Source organism: Symphalangus syndactylus, chromosome 8 (assembly GCF_028878055.3).
Source record: "Symphalangus syndactylus isolate Jambi chromosome 8, NHGRI_mSymSyn1-v2.1_pri, whole genome shotgun sequence".
Taxonomy (NCBI): domain Eukaryota; kingdom Metazoa; phylum Chordata; class Mammalia; order Primates; family Hylobatidae; genus Symphalangus; species Symphalangus syndactylus.
In genome coordinates, this window is record NC_072430.2 from 43,951,717 (window position 1) to 43,977,482 (window position 25,766).

The 25,766-nt window shown below is 45.6% G+C and overlaps 1 protein-coding gene across 2 annotated transcripts in view; it reads left to right on the forward strand.

Annotated features, from left to right (window-relative positions):
• The window catches only part of ZFYVE1 (zinc finger FYVE-type containing 1), a 57,907-nt gene that overhangs the window by 10,543 nt on the left and 21,598 nt on the right, over positions 1–25,766 (forward strand). For both annotated transcript variants that reach the window (XM_055288899.2, XM_055288900.2), the window contains exons 3-4: positions 17,738–18,242; positions 22,689–22,903. In XM_055288899.2, coding sequence (XP_055144874.1) covers positions 17,738–18,242; positions 22,689–22,903 — 720 coding nt within the window. The remainder of the gene's footprint in view (positions 1–17,737; positions 18,243–22,688; positions 22,904–25,766) is intronic.

The following is a 25,766-nucleotide window of genomic DNA, read 5'->3' on the forward strand; positions in this document are numbered from 1 at the left end:
GTCAGTAGTGCTGAGATTGATAAAGTAATCGATCTGACAGATGAAGGTTTAGTCTAACAGGACATCTGGACACTAGTGAAGTGGAAAATGTATCAGGGACAAAAAAAATTGAACCAAACATCAGTTTTTCCTTCATCTTTTTTTTTTCTTTTTTCTTTTGAGACAGGGCCTTACTATGATGCCCAGGCCGGTTTCCACCTCCTGGGCTCATGTGATCCTCCTGTGGCCTCCAAACTGCTGGGATTATTGTACCTGGCCTTTTTCCGCCCTTTTTTAGTTCTATTTGCTCCTCAAGTAATTTATCTGGTGAACTCAGCATTCTCTTTTGACATACTTTGTAACCTCTCTAGTGAAATGGTAAGACTTTCTGAGTTGTATTCATTGATCTTTTTTTTTTTTCTTCTTTGGGGACTGGAGTTTTGCTCTTGTTGCTCAGGCTGGAGTGCAGTGGCGCAATCTTGGTTCACTGCAACCTCTGACTCCTGGGTTCAAGTGATTCTCCTGCCTCAGCCTCCTGAGTAGCTGGGATTATAGGTGCCAGCCACCACACCTGGCTAATTTTTAGTAGAGATGGGGTTTCACCATTTTGGCCAGGCTGATCTTGAACTCCTGACCTCAGGTGATCCACCAGCCTTGGCCTCCCAAAGTGCTGGGATTACAGGCATGAGCCACTGCATCTGGCCGTATTCATTGATTTTTCTAGGCCTCAGTGGAACTGTACTAGGAAAACCAAAGGACTTATAGATCCTTTATTTATTTATTTATTTGAGACGGAATCTTGCACTGTTGCCCAGGCTGGAGTGCAGTGGTGCGATCTCAAGCTCACTACAAGCTCCGCCTCCTGGGTTCATGCCATTCTCCTGCCTCAGCCTCCTGAGTAGCTGGGACTATAGGCGCCTACCACCATGCCTGGCTAATTTTTTGTACTTTTAGTAGAGACGGGGTTTCACGGTGTTAGCCAGGATGGTCTTGATCTCCTGACCTCGTGATCCTCCCGCCTTGGCCTCCTAAAGTGATGGGATTACAGGCGTGAGCACCGTGCCCGGCCAAGATCCATTATTTAGAGCTCATAATAAATAAATGATTCACGCTGACGAGTCATCTGTAATCTCTTGAAGCCAGAGGCAACACCTTAGCAAATAAGTTAAAGGTCAGAAGAATAAGATTTCTGGTAGTTAGAGTTCTTAGTGGGGGAAGAGGATAGAATTTTCCCATCTCTTGGGTCTTGTGTGGGAGTCAGACATCTTGTTGTATTAGAATGTTAACCTATCAGGAGAAGAAAGGTGAAACAGTAAAAGACATTTGTTTTTCTTTGTTCTTGTGTTTTTATTTTTTATTTATTTATTTTTGAGATGGAGTCTTGCTCTGTTGCCAGGCTGGAGTGCAGTGGTGCGATCTCAGCTCACTGCAATCTCCACCTCTTGGGTACAGGCATGAGCCACCGCGCCCAACAAGACTGCTTCTTTAAGAAGACCCATCGTGTAGCTTGGCGGCTTCACTTGTTTATAGTCCCAGAATAGTGTTGCTCAGAATACTGGGACTTGACTAAAAGAGATGTTATTCTAGTGGAGTTCAGGAATGGAAAATAGCAGGCCGGGCGTGGTGGCTCACCCCTGTAATCCCAGCACTTTGGGAGGCCGAGGCAGGCGGATCACTTGAGGTCAGGAATTCGAGAGCAGCCTGGCTAACATGGCAAAACCCCGTGTCTACTAAAAATACAGAAATCAGCTGGGCGTGGTGGCAGGCACCTGTAGTCCCAGCTACTCAGGAGGCTGAGGCAGGAGAATCGCATGAACCCAGGAGGCGGAGGTTTCCTCTGCTATTTCCTCCCTCCCTTCCTTTCTTTCTTTCTTCCTTCCTTCCCCTTCCTTCCCCCCCTTCCTTCCCCCCTTCCTTACCCCTTCCTTCCCCTTTCCTTGCCCCCTTCTTTCCCTTCCTTCCCTCCCTCCCTCCCTTCCTTCCTTCCTTCTTTCAGATGGAGTCTCACTCTGTCACCCAGCTGGAGTGCAATGGCACCATCTTGGCTCACTGCAACCTCTGCCTCCTGGGTTCATGCAATTCTCCTGCCTCAGCCTCCTGAGTAGCTGGGACTACAGGCGCCTGCCACCATGCCCGGCTGATTTTTGTATTTTTAGTAGAGACGGAGTTTTGCCATGTGGACCAGGCTGGTCTCAAACTCCTGACCTCACGTGATCTGCCTGCCTCGGCCTCCCAAAGTGCTGGGATTACAGGCATGAGCCACTGCACCCAGCCCTGTATGGGAATTCTTTACCACAAAATGGGTGTACTGGTCTGCCACGTCTGTGCCACTTCTATTTCAGGCTTGTCTGCTGTTCACTTTCTCGGCCCTGTTCTTGGCTTTCTGGTCTAGGGTAGCTTCCTGGGGCTTGTTCTTTCCAGCTCCTCTGTTTGAGATTGGCTGGTAGATAACATAACAGAAGGAAATCCTTCAGGACTTCATTCTGGTCGTAGATCATGAGTCAGAGGGATCGTAATCTTTCAAATTGTTGAATTTTCCCATTTTTCTCTTCCAATGGCCACAGTATTATAATGTAAGGACTAATTTTGGTGCAGTGGCTGGTTAGCCCTTTGGCAAGTTCTGGTCAGAATATGAATATATCTATTATTGGTTTCTTAGGTGTCATATAAATATAACAAAAAAATAGATCTTCTTAGGAGCTGCCAAAATAATAACCAATAGTTGGGTTGGTAGCAGGGCCTCCTCCTCCATCATTGCTTTTAACACAAAGAAACTCAAGTAAAAGCCCCTTTTGTTTAGTGGTAGTGGTAGAGGGGAAGGCATTATATGGCGTTTACTGGGAAGCACAGGGTTGAGGATGACTCAGACCAAAAGAAAGATGAAAGAAAACCTATTATGTGCCTTCAGTTTCTGCCCAGTGTCTTGTGAGCTTTTTCAGCCTGGTGATCATTCAGTTACAACAGACTCCTGGCATTTAACTTGGTAGGCTGTTTTGTTTTAGTACAAGGATGTTTCAGATTTGACCTATGTAAGCCATCGAAACCACTGTGAGTCAGCTTTTTAGAGAACCTGTCTTTAACTACTTTAAGACACCTCCAGTTTGCATGATTCTCTTTTTTCTTCTGGCCTGTCAATTCCTTGAAGTGATTGATTTTTCTGGAATTGAGCAGGCATTTGGCCTTTTGAGACAGGATTAACATAATAGACATATTTCTTATTAATTTGACCTTCAATGTTTTCCTGTGGGTGCATCTACTGGCCGAACCACCCTTGAGTTTATCCAGGAGATTATATAGGGCAGATGCACTTCTGATGGCTGGTCAGACTTTTCTGGGGAGTCTTCCCTGCTTTGGGAGGAGCTCTCATGAGATCATTTCTATCTGAGGTTAGAACTGCTAAATGTATCGAACACATTTGCTTGATGGGAAATTGGAGGAAAGATGTGGGGAGAGCATGAAGAAGGGAAGAAAAACAAGGGTAAAGAAGTTTCAGGCAAGAGGAGTTGGAAAGACCTATGGAAAGAGACATAGAGGAGCTTTTGAAGGTGGAGAAGGGTGGATGCTTCCCTAGAGAATCTTTTGTTCTTTTTCCCCTTCTTTTCTTGTTTTTTCTTTTTTTTGAGATGGAGTTTCGCTCTTGTCGCCCAGGCTGGAGTGCAGTGGCGCAATCTCGGCTCACTACAACCTGGGTTCAAGCGATTCTCCTGCCTCAGCCTCCCAAGTAGCTGGGATTACAGGCACCTGCCACCATGCCCGGCTAATTTTTGCAATTTTAGTAGAGATGGGGTTTCATCATGTTGGCCAGGCTGGTCTCGGACCCTTGATCTCAGGTGATCTGCCCACCTTGGCCTCCCAAAGTGCTGGGATTACAGGCATGAGGCACTGCACCTGGCCCATTTTGCCACTCTTTTCAATGGCTTTTGGCTAGCATTTGAAGAGCCTCTGTTGACTGGTTTATATGGTCAGCTTGGTCATAGCTGCAGTTCTTGGGGCAGAGATGTTTTCCAGCCATACCTAAGTAGCTGATCTCTGGCTTGACTTCACTGGAGGATAATTGGACTTCCAGGTAGCTTCTAGAATTTTCGGTCCCTTCCTGATTTCCTTCTACTTGAGACTAGGTTATTGCTGTCTTTCCCAGGAAATTTGACTCTAAATGTTAGAATACTTGAAAAGAACTGCCACAGCCTGGTTCTGGCGTGAAGTCACAGACCCTCAGGTTCAAGTGAAGGGGCAGCATGATCCTGAGCAATCCAGAACTCAAAGAGTATCCTAGAAATTCCTCTACTTTCCAGCTCAATCCCTTCTGTCTCGTGAATATGTTATCTACACAGCTAAACTGTCATCTCTCATAATTTTTTCTTTCAAAGCGCTCAATACAGTTTATGTGTATCATTCTACAGCAGTCATAAATATTTATTGAATTGTCAATTGCATGCTTTGTGAGTTTCGGTAATATCTCTGAAAAAATGATTTAAAGTGAAAACTCAGATTAAATGACACTAGGAAGGAATGGCAGTGGCCTTCATTCCCTGGAATGAAGCTCTCTTTTCTGTTTATCTCTGAGTAGAGGCTTTTTGAGGATCCCACAGTTCTTTTTTTTTTTTAGACAAAATCTCCCTCTGTTGCCCAGGCTGGAGTGCAGTGGCACTATCTCAGCTCACTGCAACCTCCACCTCCCCGGTTCAAGCGATTCTCCTGCCTCAACCTCCTGAGTAGCTGGGATCACAAGTGCGTGCCACCATGCCCGGCTAATTTTTTGCATTTTTTTTTTTTTTTTGAGATGGAGTTTCACTCTTGTTGCCCGGCTGGAGTGCAATGGTGCGATCTCGGCTCACTGCATCCTTTGCCTCCCGGTTCAAGTAATGCTCCTGCCTCAGCCTCCCGAGTAGCTGGGATTATAAGCATGCGCCACCACAGCCAGCTAATTTTGTATTTTTAGTAGAGAAGGGGTTTCTCCACGTTGGTCAGGCTGGTCTCGAACTCCCGACCTCAGGTGATCTGCCTGCCTCGGCCTCCCAAAGTGCTGGAATTACAGGTGTGAGCCACTGCGCCTGGCCAATTTTTTGTATTTTTAGTAGAGATAGGGTTTCACCATGGTGGCCAGCCTAGTCTCAAACTCCTGACCTCAGGTGATCCTCCCACCTCTGGCCTCCAAAAGTTCTGGGATTACAGGTGTGACCCACCGTGCCAGCCTAGGTTTCTTTTTTAATTCAAAAGATACATCCTTTTGAGGGAGGGAGTGGTAAGTATTGAATAAGGATCCTCCTTGTTCAATTATCCCTATTTCTCTGTTTTTTTTTGAGACATATTGCTCTGTTGCCTAGGCTGGAGTGCAGTGGCACCATCATAACTCAAGCAATCCTCCCACATCAGCCTCCCAAGTAACTGGAACTACAGGCATGTACCACCATGCCCAGCTAACTGATTGATTTTTGTAGAGATGAGGTCTCACTATATTGCCCAGGCTGGTCTCTAATTCCTGGACTCAAGTAGTGCTCCGGTCGTGGCCTCCCGAAGTGCTGGGATTAAAGGCATGAGCCACTATGCTCGGCCTATCCTTATTCCCTTAATGAAGCATTTATTGGAAACCTTCCCTAAGGAGAGTTTTGTTTTGTTTCGTTTTGAGATGGAGTCTCGCACTGTTGCCCAGGTAGGAGTGCAGTGGTGCAATCTCCATTCATTGCAACCTCTGCTTCCTGGGTTCAAGTGATTCTCCTGCCTCAGCCTCCTGAGTAGCTGGGATTACAGGCACGTGCCACCACGCCCACCTAATTTTTGTATTTTTAGTGGAGATGGGGTTTCACCATGTTGGTCAGGCTGGTCTCGAACTCCTGACCTTGTGATCTGCCCGCCTCAGCCTCCCATAGTGCTGAGATTACAGGTGTGAGCCTCCGTACCCAGCCTCCCTAAGGAGAGCTTTTACTTGGGATAATGAAATTTCCAACTGATGGTGATGACTCTGGCTTGGGGCAAACCAGCAATGATGTCAGTCAGCATGCCTCTAGCATTTACTACAAGTTATTCTGGGCCTCCACTGTGCTAAGTGCCTGATGTACATCATCTTATTTAATTTTTGCAGAAATCCTATGAAGTAGATTGTGTTGTTATCTTCATTTTAGAGGTGAATAACAGAGCCCCAGAGGGGTTGAATAAAGTTATCCTAAAGTCAGTGGATGATAGAGTGAGGTTGGTTGAAACTTTAATGGTGATACTATACCATTCCCTCCCCCAGAGGATATAGCGTCTAGACATTTTGTGCTGTGTTCATTCATTTATTGATCAATTGTGTCTTGATTTCCTATTTTGTGTCACGCACCGTGCTAGGGTTACGGTGGTGAACAACACAGACCGTATCTCTGCCAGCCTGGAGTACATTCTAGTTGGGGTGTTTAGCGCTGGAAGAGTGGGAAACGTTAACAGAGGTGGTGGGTGGGAATGGAGGCTTTGAGCAAGAGAAGGGTTGAGTCAGTTGCCCAGGGTATGATTTAAACCTAGCTCTCTTTTCTAGCCTGGTTTGTGTAGCTTAGCTTTTACTGTTAAGTCCTTTCTTAGACCTCAGAATCATTCCAGAATGAAAGACCATTCTGCTTACTGACAGGCCTTTACTAGAGCTTACATCTGTTTTCACAGCTGGCCAAATATGGATATGCTATGCCACTTAAAAAGGCGGCTGCATCTCCCATCCAGAAGCTCCTCAGAAAGTTCCCTTGAGGATGAGGTGGGGCTTGGGGATGACTCGGTATTTCCAGTGTGTCCTCAGAATTCATCTTTGCTTTGGAAAGCTTTTTATTCAGATATAAATGGATTGCTGAACTGGGTGTGTTGGGTGTGGTCAAAGAAACTGATCAGGGAGCTAAAAATGACTTTTTTTAAAAAAAGAATTTCTTTGTGGACCATCTCTGCATAGAAACACTTTTATTAGGCCAGGCATGATGGCTTACGCCTGTAATCTCAGCACTTTGGGAGGCTGAGATGTATGGATCACCTGAGGTTAGGAGTTCAAGACCAGCCTGACCAACATGGAGAAACCCCCATCTCTACTAAAAATACAAAATTAGCTGGGCGTGGTGGTGCATGCCTGTAATCCCAGCTACTTGGGAGGCTGAGGCAGGAGAATCACTTGCACCCAGGAGGCAGAGGTTGCAGTGAGCCGAGATCGTGCCATTGCACTCCAGCCTGGGCAACAAGAGTGAAACTCCGTCTCACACACACAAAAAAATAAAAAAAAGAAACACTTCTATTTCTGCTAGGATATCAGAGGAGCTGCAGGCAGTCTCTGTGAAGCAAAGTGTCAGAAGCACCACTGGTAGTTACAAGACATGGAGAGGAATTCCTGACCTCTCAAGTAATGGAACACTTCGGGGACACCAGAGTGGAAGAAAGTGATCTTTGCCCCGCCAAATGTGCTCAGTGTGTTTGTGAGACCAACCCCGTGACTTCAGTGTCTTCAGAAAACATTCGATTGAGAAATGGTTGTGTTTTTTTTTTTTTTTTTTTTGTTTTTTTTTTTTTGAGACAGAGTCTCGCTCTGTCGCCCGGGCTGGAGTGCAGTGGCGCAATCTCGGCTCACTGCAAGCTCCGCCTCCCGGGTTCACGCCATTCTCCTGCCTCAGCCTCCGAGTAGCTGGGACTACAGGCGCCCGCCACCGCGCCCGGCTAATTTTTTTGTATTTTTTAGTAGAGACGGGGTTTCACCGTGGTCTCGATCTCCTGACCTCGTGATCCGCCCGCCTCGGCCTCCCAAAGTGCTGGGATTACAAGCGTGAGCCACCGCGCCCGGCCGAAATGGTTGTGTTTTTATGTGAAACTCTAGCAACATGTACATGGATAAACATGAGGTATACATGCCCTTTAGGATAGAATGAAAAGAAATTTTCTAAACTTGCTGTGTTGAGGAAACAGGTTTAATAGAACTTAAACCTCGCTATTGGAAGGAAATCTCCTTATCATTTGGACTTTAAAATAGACTGGCTACTGATCTGTTTGAAATAGTTTAGGTAAAATCCTGTTTGAAATTTAGGCTATGGGGTTGGGCTCAGTGGCTCACCTATAATCCCAAGTGCTTTGGGAGGCCAAGGAAGGAGTATTGCCCGAGGCCAGGAGTTCAAGACCAGCCTGGGCAACATAGAGAGACCCTGTCTCTACAAAAAATAAAAAAGTTTAGCCAGCTATGGTGGTGCACGCCAGTAGTCCTCCTAGCTACCTGGGAGGCTGAGGCAGGAGACTGATTGAGCCTAAGAGGTTGAGGCTGCAGTGAACCATTGTATTCCAACCTGGGCAACAGAGCAAGACCTGTCTTTAGAAAAAAAAAATTGGAGGAATGTATGATTGTAGTTGGTACAGATTAAATCCTTTTTTCCCAGGGGCCAGTACTGAAAAGACCTTGGTGCCAAACTACTTTTCTTAAGAGTGTTTTCCAGGTTTGTTGGGGTTTAACTTCTAGAGTCTCTGACTGTGCTGTGTTGAACTTCCTTCCTTCCAAGGCTCTTTAGTTCCTTCCTCACCTCTTGGTTTCCCTTTTCAGGCCTCCTTGGAACGAAGCCGGTGCATGGTCTTTCATTCTAGAATGATTCTGTGAGGGCTTAGAAGGAGTCTCTCGAGGGAGATCATCATCATTCCCTTGGCCTGCTTGGGTCGCAGGTTGACTGCTGGACACTTTTCAGTACCATGATCTATTCTGAATTCTAAACTGGGGTCGGGCGCAGTGGCTCATCCCTGTAATCCCAGCACTTTGAGAGGCCAAGGCAGGCAGATCACCTGAGGTCAGGGAGTTTGAGACCAGCTGGACAACATGATGAAACCCTGTCTCTACTAAAAATACAAAAAATTACCTGTGTATGGTGGCGCGTGCCTGTAGTCCCAGCTACTCAGCAGGCTGAGGCAGGAGAATCGCTTGAACCCGGGAAGCAGAGGTTGCAGTAAGCCGAGATTGCGGCACTGCACTCCAGCCTGGGCGACAGAGTTAGACTCTGTCTCAAAAAAAAAACAAACAAAAGGAACTGGGGTGGGGGATCATTGAGTACAGTTATATTTCATTTTATAGACTCTTCTTGGGAGTCTATACAAAGTAAAAAGCTTTGGGTGAATTGGAGGGAGAGAGAAAGGTGCTGCTGGGTTTTGTAAAGGTTTTTAGACAGAGTCTTACTCTGTTGGCCAGGCTGGAGTGCAGTGGTGCAATCTCGGCTCACTGCAACCTACACCTCCTGGGTTCAAGTGATTCTCCTGCCTTAACCTCCCGAGTAGCTGGGATTACAGGCATGTGCCACCACACCCAGCTAATTTTTATATTTTTAGTAGAGATAGGGTTTCACCACGTTGGCCAGGCTGGTCTCGAACTCCCGGCTTCAAGTGATCAGCCTTCCTAGGCCTTCCAAAGTGCTGGGATTACAGGTGTGAGCCACCACGCCCAGCCTCATAAAGATTAATACAATATTAGATAGTTACCAAGAGCCAGCTATAAAGCCAGTATGAATAATAATGTGTTTTGGCCGGGCGCGGTGGCTCACGCCTATAATCCCAGGACTTTGGGAGGCCGAGGTGGGCGGATCACTTGAGGTCAGGAGATAGAGACCATCCTGGCTAACAGGGTGAAACCCCGTCTCCACTAAAAATACAAAAAATTCTCCAGGCGTGGTGTTGGGCGCCTGTAGTCCCAGCTACTCCAAAGGCTGAGGCAGGAGAATGGCCTGAACCGGGGAGGCGGAGCTTGCAGTGAGCTGAGATTGCGCCACTGCACTCCAGCCTGGGCGACAGTGAGACTCCATCTCATAAAAAAAAAAAAAAAAAAAAAAATGTGTTTTGATTAGCAGGAGAAAGTTATCTGATGCAAGCAGTGAGATCTTTCATTTTAGGTAGAATTCATTTAGATCTTACCACATTGCTGAATCAGCCCCCAAATGAGCAATTCACAGGTGCAAGCCCAGCTGCTGCTGCTGTGCACCTGGGTGTTTTCCCAGTGGGCTGGTCTTTAATAATGGTTCACATATCGAGTGCTTACTCCGTGCCATGCACTGTGCTATGCCTTTTACATACTTTATCTCTTTTAGTCTGCTGAGTGTCGCTAGGAGCTGGACACCTGTTATTATCTCATTTCCCTGAGGCGTCGAGTAGTTAAGTACCTTTCCCAAGGCCACACCATGGTTTCAAAGCCTGTAGTGGCATTCAGGTGTTTTGGACTCGCCTGAGGCCTAGCAAGCTCGGGGAAGATGGAAGGCAAAAGTTGGGGAGGGGTGGCTTTGGTGTCCCTCCTGCATTTGCTGTTGGTAAGGGCCAGTGACCATTTCAAACATGTTGTCGACGTGGATGGGGTGGCCAGTTGGCCGAGCTCAGGGCCAGGTAACCTATTTAACTCCAGGGTTGGAGCACCATGGGGTCACCGAGTGTAGACAAGCCGAACAAGTAGAGCTGGAGCCGCGTTCCTTCCTGGCCTCTTCCTTCCTTCATCAAAGGGAATCTTCTGATTTTTCTCTACCTTTGCCTCCCTGACTGAAAACCAGTCTTGCTACCACCTAGGCTAGGCTGTTCTCTCCTTTCTGGCCTAGGGAAAAATACTCATATGTTAAGGATGAATTTAGTAGTATATCAGGAAGCAAAGTCACATGAAAGGCAGAGAAGTGTGCCAGAGAAGTGTGGTTTCAGTGTGCCAGTATTTTCCCGCGTATTTGTTTATTTGATTAATTAGCACCTGCAAAGATGGTTATAGCCTCCTTTTTTTTTTTTTTGAGACAGAGTCTCACTGTCACCCAGGCTGGAGTACAGTGGCGTGATCTCGGCTCACTGCAAACTCTGCCCAGGCTCAAGCAATTCTCCCACCTCAGCCTCCTGAGTAGTTGAGACTGCAGGCACGTGCCACAACGCCCGGCCAATTTTTTGTATTTTTAGTAGAGATAGGGCTTTGCCAGGTTGCCAAGGCTGGTCTCAAACCCCTGGGCTCAAGTGATCCATCTGCTTTGGCCTCCCACAGTGCTGGGATTACAGGTGTGAGCCACTGCACCTGGCCAGCCTCCTTTCACATGAAGAAAATGCAGTTGGTGCATGTTAAGAGATTGTTCACTGCTTGTCTGTAGAAAAAACAGCCTGGAGCTTTGAGTTCCTCCTCCCAGGAGTATTATTTGCACTGGACTCATCTATAGGCCCAACACATGGACACCCACACTTGACACACCCCCGGACACCAAATGGCTAAGTGGTATCACCAAATGCAGGCAAGGAGTGTTTTCTTTCCATCCCATATGAGTTTTATATATATATATATATATATAGTACATCATTTGGTGGACACTTAATATGAATCCTGAGACATTTAATTCTGTACCTAAATGTTCCTCCGTCCCCACTTTCAGGTGCCTGCTCTTAGATACTCAGGATAGCAGTGGCTGTTTTGTTTGTAAAGAGTCATGACAGAGTAGATTTCCATGGGGAGAAAATCCCTAGGCCTGGTCTTCCATACCAGGCCTGGTGGAGCAGGTGGATGGCTCTTCCAGCAGCCACCCTGACCTCACCTGACTGTGCCAGTAGAGCTTTATGGAGCTTTTGTTTTGTTTCTCTTGCTGGCCGACTTAGCAGCTTGGAACCAGGCTGGCTGAGTGACACGGGTCCAAAATGGGCTGTTCTGTGTAACTCTTGTTTCTGTCCGTTGTCTGCTGGATCAGTTAGCCCATCACCAAGTTTATGAAATGCTGTTGTGTGTTTAGCCCTGTGGAAAATGTATGATGGGAAAAGTGTTTAAGGTACCTGTGTACTTAGCAAGGTGGCTGGCGTTTATTCACTCACTCATTCACTCAGCAGCTGCACACTGAGCCCCTCCTGTGTGCCAGGCGGTGTCCTGAGTGCTCTGCATGTAAAGATAAGGTAGACACGGCCCTGCCCTCATGGCTGTAGTGAAGGGTACTGTCACTGCAGCCGGCATTCAGTGAACTGTTAGAATTGTCAGCAATATTCAGGATCTTAATAATGAAACAATAGTGATGTCATTAATAGAATAATGAATAGTTTACTTTTTTTTCAGTTAGAGTCTTGCTCTGTTGCCCAGGCTGGAGTGCAGTGGCATGATCTCGGCCCACTGCAACCTCCACCTCTTGGGCTCAAGTGATTCTCGTGTCCCAGCCTCTTGAGTAGCTAGGACTATAGGTGTGAACCACTACGCCCAGCTAATTTTTTGATTTTGTAGAGTTGGGGTTTTGCTATGTTGCTTAACGTAGTCTTGAATTCCAGGGCTCAAGTGATCCTCCCGTCTTGGCCTCCCAAAGCACGGGGATTTGGTTTACCATCTCGATGGGATTATAGGAAACAAAGGTTTATCATATTTTCACACTGAGTGGTCTGTATATTTCTCTGTTATCAAACCAGCAGACTCTTGAGAATCAGCAAGGTGTTCACCTCTATAATCCCAGCACTTTGGGTGGCGGAGGGGCGGATCACCTGAAGTCAGGAGTTTGAGACCAGCCTGGCAAACATGGCGAAATCCCATCTCTACTAAAAGTACAAAAAAAAATTAGCTGGGTGTGGTGACACGTGCCTGTAATACCAGCTACTCTGGAGGCTGAGGCAGGAGAATGGCTTGAATCCAGAAGGCGGAGGTTGCAGTGAGCCGAGATTGTGCCCCTGGACTCCAGCCTGGGTGACGAGTGAGATTCTGCCTCAAAAAAAAAGAAAGAAAGGGCCGGGCGTGGTGGTCACGCCTGTAATCCCAGCGCTTTGGGAGGCCGAGGCGGGCGGATCACGAGGTCAGGAGATTGATACCATCCTGGCTAACACGGTGAAACCCCGTCCCTACTAAAAAATACAAAAAATTAGCCGGGCATGGTGGCGGGCGCCTGTAGTCCCAGCTACTCGGAGAGGTTGAGGCAGGAGAATGGCGTGAACCTGGGAGGCGGAGCTTGCAGTGAGCCGAGATTGCGCCACTGCACTCCAGCCTGGATGACAGAGCTAGACTCTGTCTCAGAAAAAAAAAAAAAAAAAAAAAGAAAAAATCAGCAACGTGTTTTATTCTCTGTTGGCTGGAAGATACTTGATGTGAAGCTTCCTCACTCCTTTGGCTAGAGTAGCCATAAGCTCTTTGAATTAGGAGCTTTGACCCTGAGCTACTAAAAATACAAAAATTAGCCGGGCGTGACAGCGCATGCCTGTAATCCCAGGTACTTGGGAGTTTGAGGCGGGAGAATCACTTAAACCCAGGAGGTGGAGGTTGCAGTGAGCCAAGATCATGCTACTACACTCCAGCCTGGGCAACAGAGCAAAAACTCCGTCTCAAAAAAACAAAAACAAAACCAAAAACTGTACTGAGATGTAATTCACATACCATAATATTCACCAGTTTAAAGTATATAATTCAGTATTTTTAGTATGTTCATAAAGTTGTACAGTCCTTAACACTATCTAATTCTGGAATATTTTCATCTTTCCAAATAGAAACCCAGCTTTAGCAGTCTCTCCCTCCTCCCTCCTCCCTCTAGCCTCTAGCAACCACTAATCTACTTGCTGTCTATGAATCTGCCTGCTCTGGACGTTTCATATAAATGGAGTCGTACACCATGTACGACTTTTGTGTGTGGCTCCTTTCACTTACCATGTTTTCAAGGGTTATCTGTGTTGTAGCATGTATCAGCACTTCATTCTTTTTTGTTGTTGTTACCCCAGTAGTGTCAAGCAAATATTATTTGATAGCCAGCTATGTTCATTTCACAAAAACGTTTTCCCAACATTTCTACCTAAATGTTATTAGGTAACAGTGAAATTTGTATTCTTTCTTTTTTTTTTTTTTCCGAGACGGAATCTTGCTTTGTCGCCCAGGCTGGAGTGCAATGGTGCCATGTCAGCTCACTGCAACCTCTGCTTCCTGGGTTCAAGCGATTCTCCTGTCTCAGCCTCCCGAGTAGCTGGGATTACCGGCATGTGCCACCACACCTGGCTAATTTTGTATTTTTAGTAGAGACGGGGTTGCTCCATGTTGGTCACGCTGGTCTCAAACTCCTGACCTCGGATGATCTGCCCATCTCGGCCTCCCAAAGTGCTGGGATTACAGGTGTGAGCCACTGCACCCGGCCAAAATTTGTATTATTTCTCTAGGGAAAATATTTGCACTTTAGCCTCTCCATATGATAATTGGGGATGGGAGGTAGGTACAGAACTCTCACTTGTCCATGTTATAAGCACATTTGGAGGGTAGAATTATTAATAAATACTTTGGAAATACACAGAATATTACAAATTCTATAATTATAATTGTGAAAAGCATTTCCCATCTTTAGATGAGATCCGGTGTGTTCAATGGGGTATGGCCGTAGACAGTGTCTTTAGAATAAGAGAAATGTGACTGTATTTTACATGCTTTTCTCATTCTTTCAGTCTAAGGTTAAGTAAGTGAAACTTAAATAAAAGACTACTGTGGATTTTAGGAAAATCTGCTATCGTAATAGTTTTTCTCCACTAAAATCTAATTGAAATTATTCAGGATATAATTTCCAATAGAATCTTTCAGATGTATGATTCCCTTCAAATTTGCTAGTCTTATCTATTTTCTGACCAATCTAACAAGTCCATAGGGAAATAGTGTAGTGAAAAAAAGAAAAAAACAACCAATACTAGGTCAGTAGATATTACTTCAATACAATGAACAACATTTCGCAACAGCAGGAATATGCAGTCTTGCATAACATTCAAAGCCCCCTCTGAAATTTAAGAAGCAAAGATTTAGGAAGACTGTGAAAGGAGGAAGTGGCACAGTCATGACAGAAAACATTCAAGGCATAGATAGGAATTTCTACCAAGTCAGGTCAAAGTAAGAACATATGTAAGAAATGTCCCAAAGGTGAGAATAACTGACACATATTGAAGCAAGGGGTGGAAGTGGCTCATTCCTTTTTATGGCTGTGTAGTAACTCAGTGTATGGATATACCACATTTTATCAGTTGATGGGTCTTTGGGCTGTTTTCACTTTTTTGGCTGTTATGGATAATGCTGCTGTGAATATTGATGTACTTAGAAGATTTGTGTGGACATGTGTTTTCAGTTCTCTTGGGTATATAGCTAGATGTGGACAAGCTGTTTTCCGGACTGGCTATGTGATTTTACGTTCCCACCAGAAGTGCATGAACATTGTGATTTCTGTACATCCTTGCCAGTGCTTGTTGTCTTTTTTTTTTTTTTTTTTGAGACGGAGTCTCGCTCTGTCGCCCAGGCTGGAGTGCAGTGGCGCGATCTCGGCTCACTGCAAGCTCCGCCTCCTGGGTTCACGCCATTCTCCTGCCTCAGCCTCTCCGAGTAGCTGAGACTACAGGCGCCCGCCACCACACCCGGCTAATTTTTTGTGTTTTTAGTAGAGACGGGGTTTTACCGTGGTCTCGATCAACTGACCTCGTGATCCACCCGCCTCGGCCTCCCAAAGTGCTGGGATTACAAGCGTGAGCCACTGCGCCCGGCCTTTTTTTTTTTTTTTTTTTTTTTTTTAGAGACAGGGCTTCTCTCTGCCACCCATCCTGGAGTGCAGTGGTGCAATCATGGTTCACTGTAGCCTCGAACTCCTGAGCTCAAACGATCCTCTTGCTTCAGCCTCCTGAGTAGCTAGGATTACGGGCGCATACCACCATGCCCAGCTAATTTTTAATTTTTTTTTATAGAGACAGAGGTCTTACCATGTTGCCCAGGCTGGTCTCAAACTCCTGGCCTCAAGCTATCCTCTCATTTTGCCTCCCAAAGTACTGGGATTATAGGCCTGAGCCACTGCTCCTAGCCATTTGTTGCCTTGTGGATATGAAGTGATAGCTCACTGTAGTTTTGCTTTGCATTTCTCTAATGACTCAGGACTTGGAGCATCTTTTCAGATGCTTATTGGTTGCTTGCATATCTTTTATGGAGAAATGTCTATTCAAATTCTTTGCCTACTTTTTAATTGGGTTGCTTATCTTCATTGTTGAGTTGTAAGATTTCTTTGTATGTTTGGAATACTAGTCTTATTAGATTTATTTTATATTTTATTTTATTTTATTTTAATTTTATTTTTTTGAGACAGGTTCTTGTTCTGTCACCCAGACTGGAGTGCAGTGGCACAATCTCGGCTCACTGCAGTCTGCCTCTCGGGTTCAAGTGATTCTCCTGCCTCAGCCTCCCAAGTAGCTAGGATTACAGGCATGTGCCACCAAACCCAGCTAATTTTTGTGTTTTTAGTAGAGATGGGGTTTCACCATGTTGGCCAGGCTGGTCTCGAACTCCTGGCTTCAAGTGATCTGCCTGCCTGGGCCTCCCAAAGTGCTGAGATTACAGACATGAGCTACCATGCCCCGCCTCTTTGTTAATTTTAATGAGATGGATGACACTGTGTTTCCCAGGGTGGCTGCAAACTCCTGGGCTCAAACGATCCTCCTGCCTCAGCCTCCTTGAGTGTCTGAGATTACAAATGGATGCCACCATGCCTGGCTCCTTATCAGATATTGAATCTACAAATATTTTCTTCCATTCTGTAAGTTGTCTTTTCATTGTCTTTTTTTTTTTGAGTCAGGGTCTCACTTTGTCACCCAGTCTGGATCACAGTTCACTGTAACCTCCAACTCCTGGGCTTGAGCCATCTTCCCACCTCAGCCTCCAGAGTAACTGGGACTAAAGGCATGCACTCAGCTATTTATTTATTTATTGATTTGAAATGGAGTTTCGTTCTTGTTGCCCAGGCTGGAGGGCAATGGTGCGATCTCTGCTCACTGCAACCTCCGCTTCCCAGGTTCAAGTGATTCTCTTGCCTTAGCCTCCTGAGTAGCTGGGATTACAGGCATGTGCCACCATGCCCAGCTAATTTTGTATTTTTGTAGAGATGGGCTTTGTCCGTGTTGGTCAGGCTGGTCTCGAACTCCTGACCTCAGGTGATCTGCCTGCCTTGGCCTCCCAAAGTGTTGGAATTACATGTGTGAGCCACCGCACCCGGCCTCATTTTTTATTTTTTGTAGTGACACAAGGTCTTGTTATGTTGCCAGACTGCACTTGAACTCCTAGGCTCAAGCAGTCCTCCTGCCTTGGTCTCTCAAGATGTTGGGATTATAGCCACTGCTCCTGGCTAGATCAAGTCTAATTTATCTATTTTTTCTTTTTATTTGGTTATTTTTAAATTTTTAATATTTTTAAAATTTTTAGCAGAGACAGGATTTCACCATGTTGCCCAGGCTGGTCTCGGACTCCTGAGCCACCTCATTCGGCCCCATCCCCCTTTCTTTATTTTGTTTTTGAGGCAGGGTCTCATTCTGTTGCCCATGCTGGAGTGCAGTAGCACTATCACAGCTCATTGCAGCCTCAAACTTCTGGGCTCAAGGGATCCTCCTTCCTCAGCCTCCTGAAGTGCCACTGTTACATGCGTGAACCACCACACCTGGCCTTATCTGTTTTTTCTTTTGTTACTTGTGCTTGTGTTGTCCTATCTAAGGAACTATAGACTAATCCAAAGTCACAAAGGTTAATTACTTTGTTTTCCTCTAAGAGTTTTACGGTTTTAGCTCTTTTTTTTTGGTTTTGTTTTTTTTTTCTTTTCTTTTTCTTTTTATAGTTTCAGCTCTTTTCATGGCCGCTAAGTTATTTCCCTGACTAAAGCTTCAGAGGTTCCTTTGAGCTGTTTGCTAAGGGTGGAGGTGGGGAGCTACTATCCTGCGACTTCCTTTCTTTTGACAATTCAATCAAGTTCCTTGTCCCTGGGAAGCACTTATTCTTGTAGGTGTTTCTAGTGCTTTTACAGTTGCTGTATTTCATAGTCTTTTTTTTTTTTTTTTTTTTTTTTTGCAGGTAACAAATGAAGAAGACTTCATTAGAAAATTGGACTGCAAACCTGATCAGCATCTGAAAGTGGTTTCCATTTTTGGAAATACTGGCGATGGAAAGTCTCATACTCTCAACCACACTTTCTTTTATGGTCGTGAAGTCTTCAAAACCTCCCCCACCCAGGAGTCCTGCACTGTAGGAGTGTGGGCAGCCTATGACCCAGTTCACAAAGTAGCAGTGATCGATACGGAAGGGCTCCTGGGGGCCACCGTGAATCTAAGCCAGAGAACACGGCTGCTGCTTAAGGTCCTGGCCATCTCAGACCTCGTCATTTATCGAACTCATGCAGACCGGCTGCATAACGACCTCTTCAAATTCCTTGGGGATGCCTCAGAAGCTTATCTGAAGCACTTCACCAAGGAGCTCAAGGCCACCACTGCTCGCTGTGGCCTGGATGTCCCTTTATCCACTCTGGGCCCTGCAGTTATCATCTTCCATGAGACTGTGCACACCCAGCTACTGGGCTCTGGTGAGTAGATGGGGTACGGTGTCACAGCTCAACCTTTATGAGTACAAGGAGGCAGCTATTTGGGCTGCAATAGCAACTTATCGGTAGTGGATTGCCCAGAAAGATTTCTGTCCAAAGAAGACATAGAAAGTGTTTCAAGGAGGATGGAGTGATCAAACATGTCAATCTGCTTATAGGTCAACTAGCATAAGGATTGAGAATTGCCAATTGGCTTTGGCAATATATAAGTCCTTGGTGATCTGGATAAGACCTGTTCCCTGAGATGGTGGGAGGTAAAAGCTTGATCAGAGTGGGATCAAGAGAAAATAGGAGGAAGCCAAGTACAGTGGCAAGTGCCTGTAATTCTAGCTACCTGGGAGGCTCATGTGGGAGAATCCTTTGAGCTCAAGAGTTAGAGATCAGCCTGGGCAACATAGTGAGGCTGTGTCTCTAAAAAAAGAAAATAAGATTAGGAGAAGAATTACTTTATTCAATTCTTTGACAGAGTTCTATAAAGCAAAGAAGAACAATGAGATTGTAGCTGGAGGCTGATGTGGGATTTCAAGGGATTTTTCTTTTTTAAAATTTAAGATGTGAGGTATTGCAGATATTTATGTACTGATGAGAATGATTCATTAGAGAGGGAAGAATGTAGATGTAAGAGAGCAGGAACAGTTGGAGTGATGCATGAGTGGAAGGGTCAGCCTTAGGACCACGGACAGTTCATCCATAACAATGGGAAAGAAAGTAGACAATATGGACAGGGTCGCAGATAAGAAGATGGATGTGGACATGGGACGTGTGTATGTAAGTTCTTACTTGTTTTCTTAGAGAAATAGGAAGCAAGATTGTCACCTGAGTGGTAGGAGGATGAGGGAAAGGTGCAATAACAGATTAGATAGGAGGGGAGCAGTAAATTTGGCTCCTGAAACAATTGGAATCTTCACTTGTTCATTCAGTCATCAAAGTTTATTGAGTGCATGTGTCATGTGCTGAGCACTGAGGCACAGAGCAGAAAAAACACTTCCTGTCTTTGAAGAGCTCACAGTCTAGTTGGGGCAACCGCACGGTGTTCTGTGCATACCTCCGTACCTACAGGTACGGAGCTGTGGGAGTCCAGAGCAAGGACGCTACACCTTATGGAATCTAGGAAAGAAGAGGTGACATTTGAGCTCTGAGAGACTTGGCTAGATGGAGGAGGGGAAGAAGATGCTCTAGGAAGAGCAAACTCCTAGTAGCTTCAAGGAACAAATTCTGTTCAGAGAACTGCAGGTAGGGCTGGGTGTGGTGGCTCACACCTGTAATCTTAGCACTTTGGGAGGCCAAGGCAGGAAGATCCCTTGAGCCTGAGAGGTTGAGGCTGCAGTGAGCTGTGATTGTGTTATTGCCCTCCAGCCTGGGCAATAGTGAGACCCTGTCTCAAAAAAAGAAGGAAAGAAAAAAGAGACAAGGGAAGTAGTTCTGCAATAGCTTCCAAAATTCCATTCTAACTCCCTTCAATGCATTCTCCATGTAGCATCCAGAGTGATCTTTTCAAAAGCTTAATTTACACTTCAGATCATGTAATACTTCTGCTTGCAACGTTGTCAGTGGCTTTTGACTATGTCAAAATAAAATCCAAACTCCTAAATGTAGTGTCATCACTTTAACTCCTGCCTTTGTCTCTGACCTCCTCTAGTTACCCCTCTTCATTCTCCCCCTGCCCACTGAATGCAGCCCCTTCCCTGCCACCCCCACTGCCATGTTTGAAGCGTGGCTTTTGTGGGAGGGAATGATGGAGAGACTCAGGGATCGGATCATGGGTGGCCTTGACTCAGTTCTCAAGTATGGCAGGAGTCCATGAAGGATCTTAAGCAGAGAGTTAGATGGCCAGATCTATATTTTCAAAAGATTCCCTGGCAGCCTATTGCAGGATGACTGAGGCAGGGGGACCAGTCAGCAGGATATCAAGTCACCCAAGTGAGAAGTGTTGGGATTCAGCCAGGGCAGTGGCAGTAGGAGGGAAGTGCACAGAGTAGGCCATAAAGGAGGTTGAATCTGAAGGACCTGGCACCAGTTGATTCTGGTGGTACCAGTGACACATGCCCTATAGAAGATAATGCATGTAAATGTTCCCCAGTGAAAGAGCAGATTAATTAGCAAGTACCTCGAAGATAAGGAGAGGAGGTGAGAAATGCTGACTTCAGCTGCCTCCTGTGATCAATACTTTTATGCCACTTTGGATCTTTACAGTGTTGGTGAGGGGAAGGTTTAATTGCCAGTTCAGGATTTTGAAGTAACCAGCCCCTTAAAAGTTATTGTATTTTAGGCTGAGCACAATGACTCATGCCTATAATCCCAGCACTTTGGGACATTGAGGCGGGAGGATCACTTGAGCCCAGGAGTTTGAGACCAGCCTGGGCAAAATAGCAAGACTCTGACTCTACAAAAACATTAAAAAGTTAGCCAGATGCAGTGGTACATACCTGTGGTCCCAGCTCTTTGGGAGGCCAAGGTGGGTGGATCACTTGAGGTTTGGAGTTCGAGACCAGCCTGGCCAACATGGTGAAACCCTGTCTTTACTAAAAATACAAAAATTAGCCAAGTGTATGGTGGTGGGCACCTGTAATCCCAGCTACTCAGGAGGCTGAGGCAGGAGAATCACTTGAACCCTGGAGGTGGAGGTTGCAGTGAGCCGAGATTGCACCACTGCTCTCCATCCAGACTGGGCAACAGTGAGACTTCGTCTCAAAAAGTAAGTAAGTAAATAAGTAAATAAATAAATAAAAAGGAAATTAAAAAGTCCTTTCAACCTTTATCACCGATACATTTATTGAATCCATCTGTGCTATGGCTGTACAAGTTTCTGGACAAATGATGAGAGTGTGGGCAAGCAAATACCCTCATACATTGGTAGTTTGCCCAGAGCTTCCTCACAAAAGACCAGAATTTTCAAAGTACAGAGAATTGTAAAAGTTCTTCAGGAAGGTGATTGGTTAAGTATATCCACAGGATCGAAGAGTGTATTGCTGCTTTTGAGTGTATTGTGACAAGGACAAGTACTTACGGTATGTTATTAAGTGAGAAAAGAGCAAGTTGCATATATATACGTTGCTAAGTCTGTAGGAAAAATGTCTGAAAGGGCCAACATTGAGCTGTGGTTACTTTCGGGAAGTAGGTGAGAGCAGAGGACATAATTTCTTTCCTTTTATGCTTTGGCATATCTAGATTTTTCCCACAATGAATGGGTTTTTGGGAAAAAAGACTCCTCCTTGAAGTATAATGTGCATACAGAACAGTGCATATCATATCAAGGTATCATGTGATGAGTTTTCACTGCCTGAATGCTCCTGTGTACTCAACGCTAGACCATAAGGACACTAGCCCTCCTCATAGAGGCCCTCCTCATGTCCTTTACCAAGAAAGGGCAACCTGAGTTCTCACAGCATAGATCAGTTCTGACTGCTTATGTACTTCACGTACATTGAGTCAGAGTATCTTACTTTTTTTTTTTTTTTTTTGAGATGCAGTCTTGCTCTGTCGCCCAGGCTGGAGTGCAGTGGTGCGATCCCGGCTCACTGCAACCTCTGCCTCCTGGGTTCAAGCAATTCTTCTGCCTCGGCATCCTGAGTAGCTGGGATTACAGGTGTGCACCACTAGGCCCGACTAATTTTTGTATTTTTAGTAGAGATGGGGTTTCACCGCGTTGGTCAGGCTGGTCTCGAACTCCCGACCTCAGGTGATCCACCCACCTCAGCTTCCCAAAGTGCTGGGATTACAGGTGTGAACCACTGCACCCTCCTGTATCTTACTTTTTTTTTTTTTTTTTTCTGAGATGGAGTCTCGCTCTGTCGCCAGGCTGGAGTGCAGTGGCGCGATCTCGGCTCACTGCAACCTCCACCTCCCAGGTTCAAGTGATTCTCCTGCCTCAGCCTCCTGAATAGCTGGGATTACAGGCGCCTGCCACCACGCTCGGCTAACTTTTGTATTTTTAGTAGAGATGCGGTTTCACCATGTTGGCCAGGATGGTCTCCATCTCTTGACCTCGTGATCTACCCGCCTCGGCCTCCCAAAATGCTAGGATTACAGGTGTGAGCCACCGCGCCCAGCCTCGTATCTTACTTTTATAATGAAAGATTTTTGTTGTTGTTGTTTGAGACAGAGTCACTCTTGTCTCCCAGGCTATAGTGCAGTGGTGCGATCTCGGCTCACTGCAAGCTTCCTCTCCTGGGTTCAAGCAATTCTCCTGCCTCAGCCTCTGGACTAGTAGGGATTACAGGCATGTGCCACCACACCCAGCTAATTTTTTTGTATTATTAGTAGAGACAGGGTTTCACCATGTTGGCCAGGCTGAACTCCTGACCTCGGGTGATCCGCCCACCTTGGCCTCCCAAAGTGCTGGGGTTACAGACGTGGGCCACCGTGCCTGGCCTCCTTTTTTTTTTAATGTCACTCACTACCCATGTGCCTGTGTTTCTGCTTGTATAGATCACCCCTCAGAGGTGCCAGAGAAGCTCATCCAGGACCGGTTCCGGAAGCTGGGCCGCTTCCCTGAAGCCTTTAGTTCCATTCACTACAAGGGAACGAGGACTTACAACCCTCCCACGGACTTTTCTGGGCTTCGCCGTGCTTTGGAGCAGCTACTAGAGAATAACACCACCCGTTCTCCCCGGCACCCGGGAGTCATCTTCAAAGCCCTGAAGGTCAGTTGGCTTGTGCCCCAAGGGCTTCTCATTGGGGTGCCAGTGGGTGGTGAGAACACTCAGTTCGCCAGCTTTTGTGGTGCTGGTGATTGGAAATCTGGGTGGAAAGAGGTTATAAGAAGCAGAAGCACATGAATGGAGTCTGCATCTGTCAGATGTTTTCATTTTGCCAGGAGTGCAAATACGGGGAAGTCACAAGTGATAGTAAAAAAAAAAGTGCTCGGTCCTCAGCTAGGAGAAAAACCAAGCACTCATTTCTGGCTGGTGTGGCTCAGCCCTGGCGAGTTGGTGTCATTTTGAGTCTCACTTAATCTGGACAGCCTTTATGCTTTTCTTAACATTGACTCACTGTTTTTTTCTTATCTAAATTAATTTATTCATAGAGGAAACTTTTTGTTATCACTATAAGTGGAAAACTAGTATCACAGGTAGAAATTTTTTTTTGTTTGGGGGGCGTTTAGGAGCAGGGGTTTAATAGGCAAAAGAAAGAGAAAGAACAGCTCTCTCTCTCTTGCGAGAGAGAGAGAGGCACCTGAATGGGACTTCCCCCCAGAGGTAGAAAATTACCAAAACAAAACACAAAAATAGATACACAATAACACTACTATTTATTATATACCAAAGTTCAGAGTACTCTGTATGGATTAGTTCACTTAATCCTTACACCAACTCCATGAGTTAAGTACTGTTAATATCCTCATTTACAGATGAGGAAACGGAGGCACCAAGAGATGAAGTAATTGGTTATACACGGTTACTGAGTGACAGCAGGCCTAACGCCTGGCCAGTTTACGCTAGAGCTCCTTCTCATAACCACAAAGGCTGTACTGCCTCTCAACAAATAAAATCGCATATTATTCCTTAGCTAGAGACTATTACGCATGGAAGGTTCTGAGACTGGGTCCTGTTTTTTCTTTCTTTAAGAGGGAGATTTACAGCCAGGCCTGGTGACTCATGCCTGTAATTCCAGCACTTTGGGAGGCTGAGGCGGGTGGATCACTTGAGGTCAAGAGTTTGAGACCAGCCTGGCCAACATGGTGAAACCCCCTTTCTACTAAAAATACAAAAAAATTAGCTGGGCATGGTGGCGCACTCCTGTAATCCTAGCTACTTGGGAGGCTGAGGCAGGAGAATTGCTTGAACCTGGGAGGCAGAGGTTGCAGTGAGCCAAGATCGCCCCACTGCACTCCAGCCTGGGAGACAGAGCGAGATGCTGTCTCAAAAAAAAAAAAAAAAAAAAGAGGGAGATTTGGCCTCTTAAAGAGAGAGGTGGAGATTAAATGAAAGCATACTTAAGAGACAAATTACTTGTTATATAGTAAAAATGTTCAGTGAATGTTAATTGTGAATAATATTAAGGAAAAACTATGGAAAATGATTACATTTGAATAATTCGTGAAATATGTACATTTCCAGTTAGAATTTGAAGTTCAAGTGCACTTAATTGTATTGGCTAATAATGTCCTTGTAGTGGCTCAAAGGCAGTCAGAGTGGAAGATGACGCTTACATAATGCAAACATTCTGAAAAGACACTGAATCAGGCAAAGGGCTATAAATCTGATCACTGTGCATTATAAGGCAAATAGGCCAGAGGCTGGATTATAGCAGCTCCTTTGCTCTTCTGGAAGCTAACCCGGATTAATGTTTAAGTAAGACCATCAGGGACACTGAGCGCTGTAAACTGTAATTAGTGCTCAGGTATTTTTCCCCTCAGAAGTCTTGGATGTCCTACCTCAGGCCAATTTATTACTAGCTTTGAGAAAAATAGTTACACTGTATTCTTCCAAGGTGGTAAGATTCACCAAGCTTTCTGTGATTAAAATGAACCTGGTCTGTCGGGTGAGGTGGCTCATGCCCGTGATCATTCCCAACACTTTGAGAGGCAGAGGTGGGCAGGTCACGTGAGGCTAGAAGTTCGAGGCCAGCCTGGCCAACATGGTGAAACCTGTCTCTACTGAAAATATGAAAATTAGCCAGGCGTGGTGGCAGACGCTTGTAATCCCAGCTACTAGGGAGGCTGAGGCAGGAGAATCACTTGAACCTGGGAGGCGGAGGTTGCAGTGGGCTGAGATCGCGCCACTGTACTCTACTGTACTCTAGCCCAGGCAACAGACCTAGACTTCGTCTCAAAAAAAAAAAAAAAAAAAAAAAAGGCCAGGCGTGGTGGCTCACGCCTTTAATCCCAGCACTTCGGGAGGCAGGTGGATCACCTGAGGTTGGGAGTTCGAGACCAGCCTGAACAACATGGAGCAACCACGTCTCTACTAAAAATACGAAATTAGCCACGCGTGGTGGTGCATGGCTGTAATCCCAGCTACTCAGGAGGCTGAGGCAGGAGAATTGCTTGAACTTGAGAGGCGGAGTTTGCGGTGAGCTGAGATCGTGCCACCGCACTCCAGCCTGGGCAAGAAGAGCAAAACTCCATCTCAAAAAAAAAAAAGAACCTGGTCAGCTGGAATTCTGATGATTCCTGGTAACTGGCATCCTCAAAATTTCACCGAGATCTGATATATTCTATTCTCTGAGGTGTAGGGGCTGTGCTGTACTGAGCTGTGGGACTGACTTCTTTTGTCTATGGGAAGGAGTCATTTGTTTAAGTTTGTGATTTGGGTTCTCCCCAGAGAATTGTGCAGTTGTTGCAGTTTACCCAAATCTTTGAAAAAATTGGTTTTGTACTTTTTTGTTTTAAACATCCTTTAAATTAAAAATGCTTAATTCTCTGGTTATCACTCTAATAGCCACTTTTAAGGTCTGCCTTAGGCAAATTGACCAAGTAGAGTTTTGTTGTTAAAATAGACTCTACCTAAAGTTTTCATAGTTCACAGCAGTGTATAATATAAATGGCTGTCTTTTCTTCTCCAC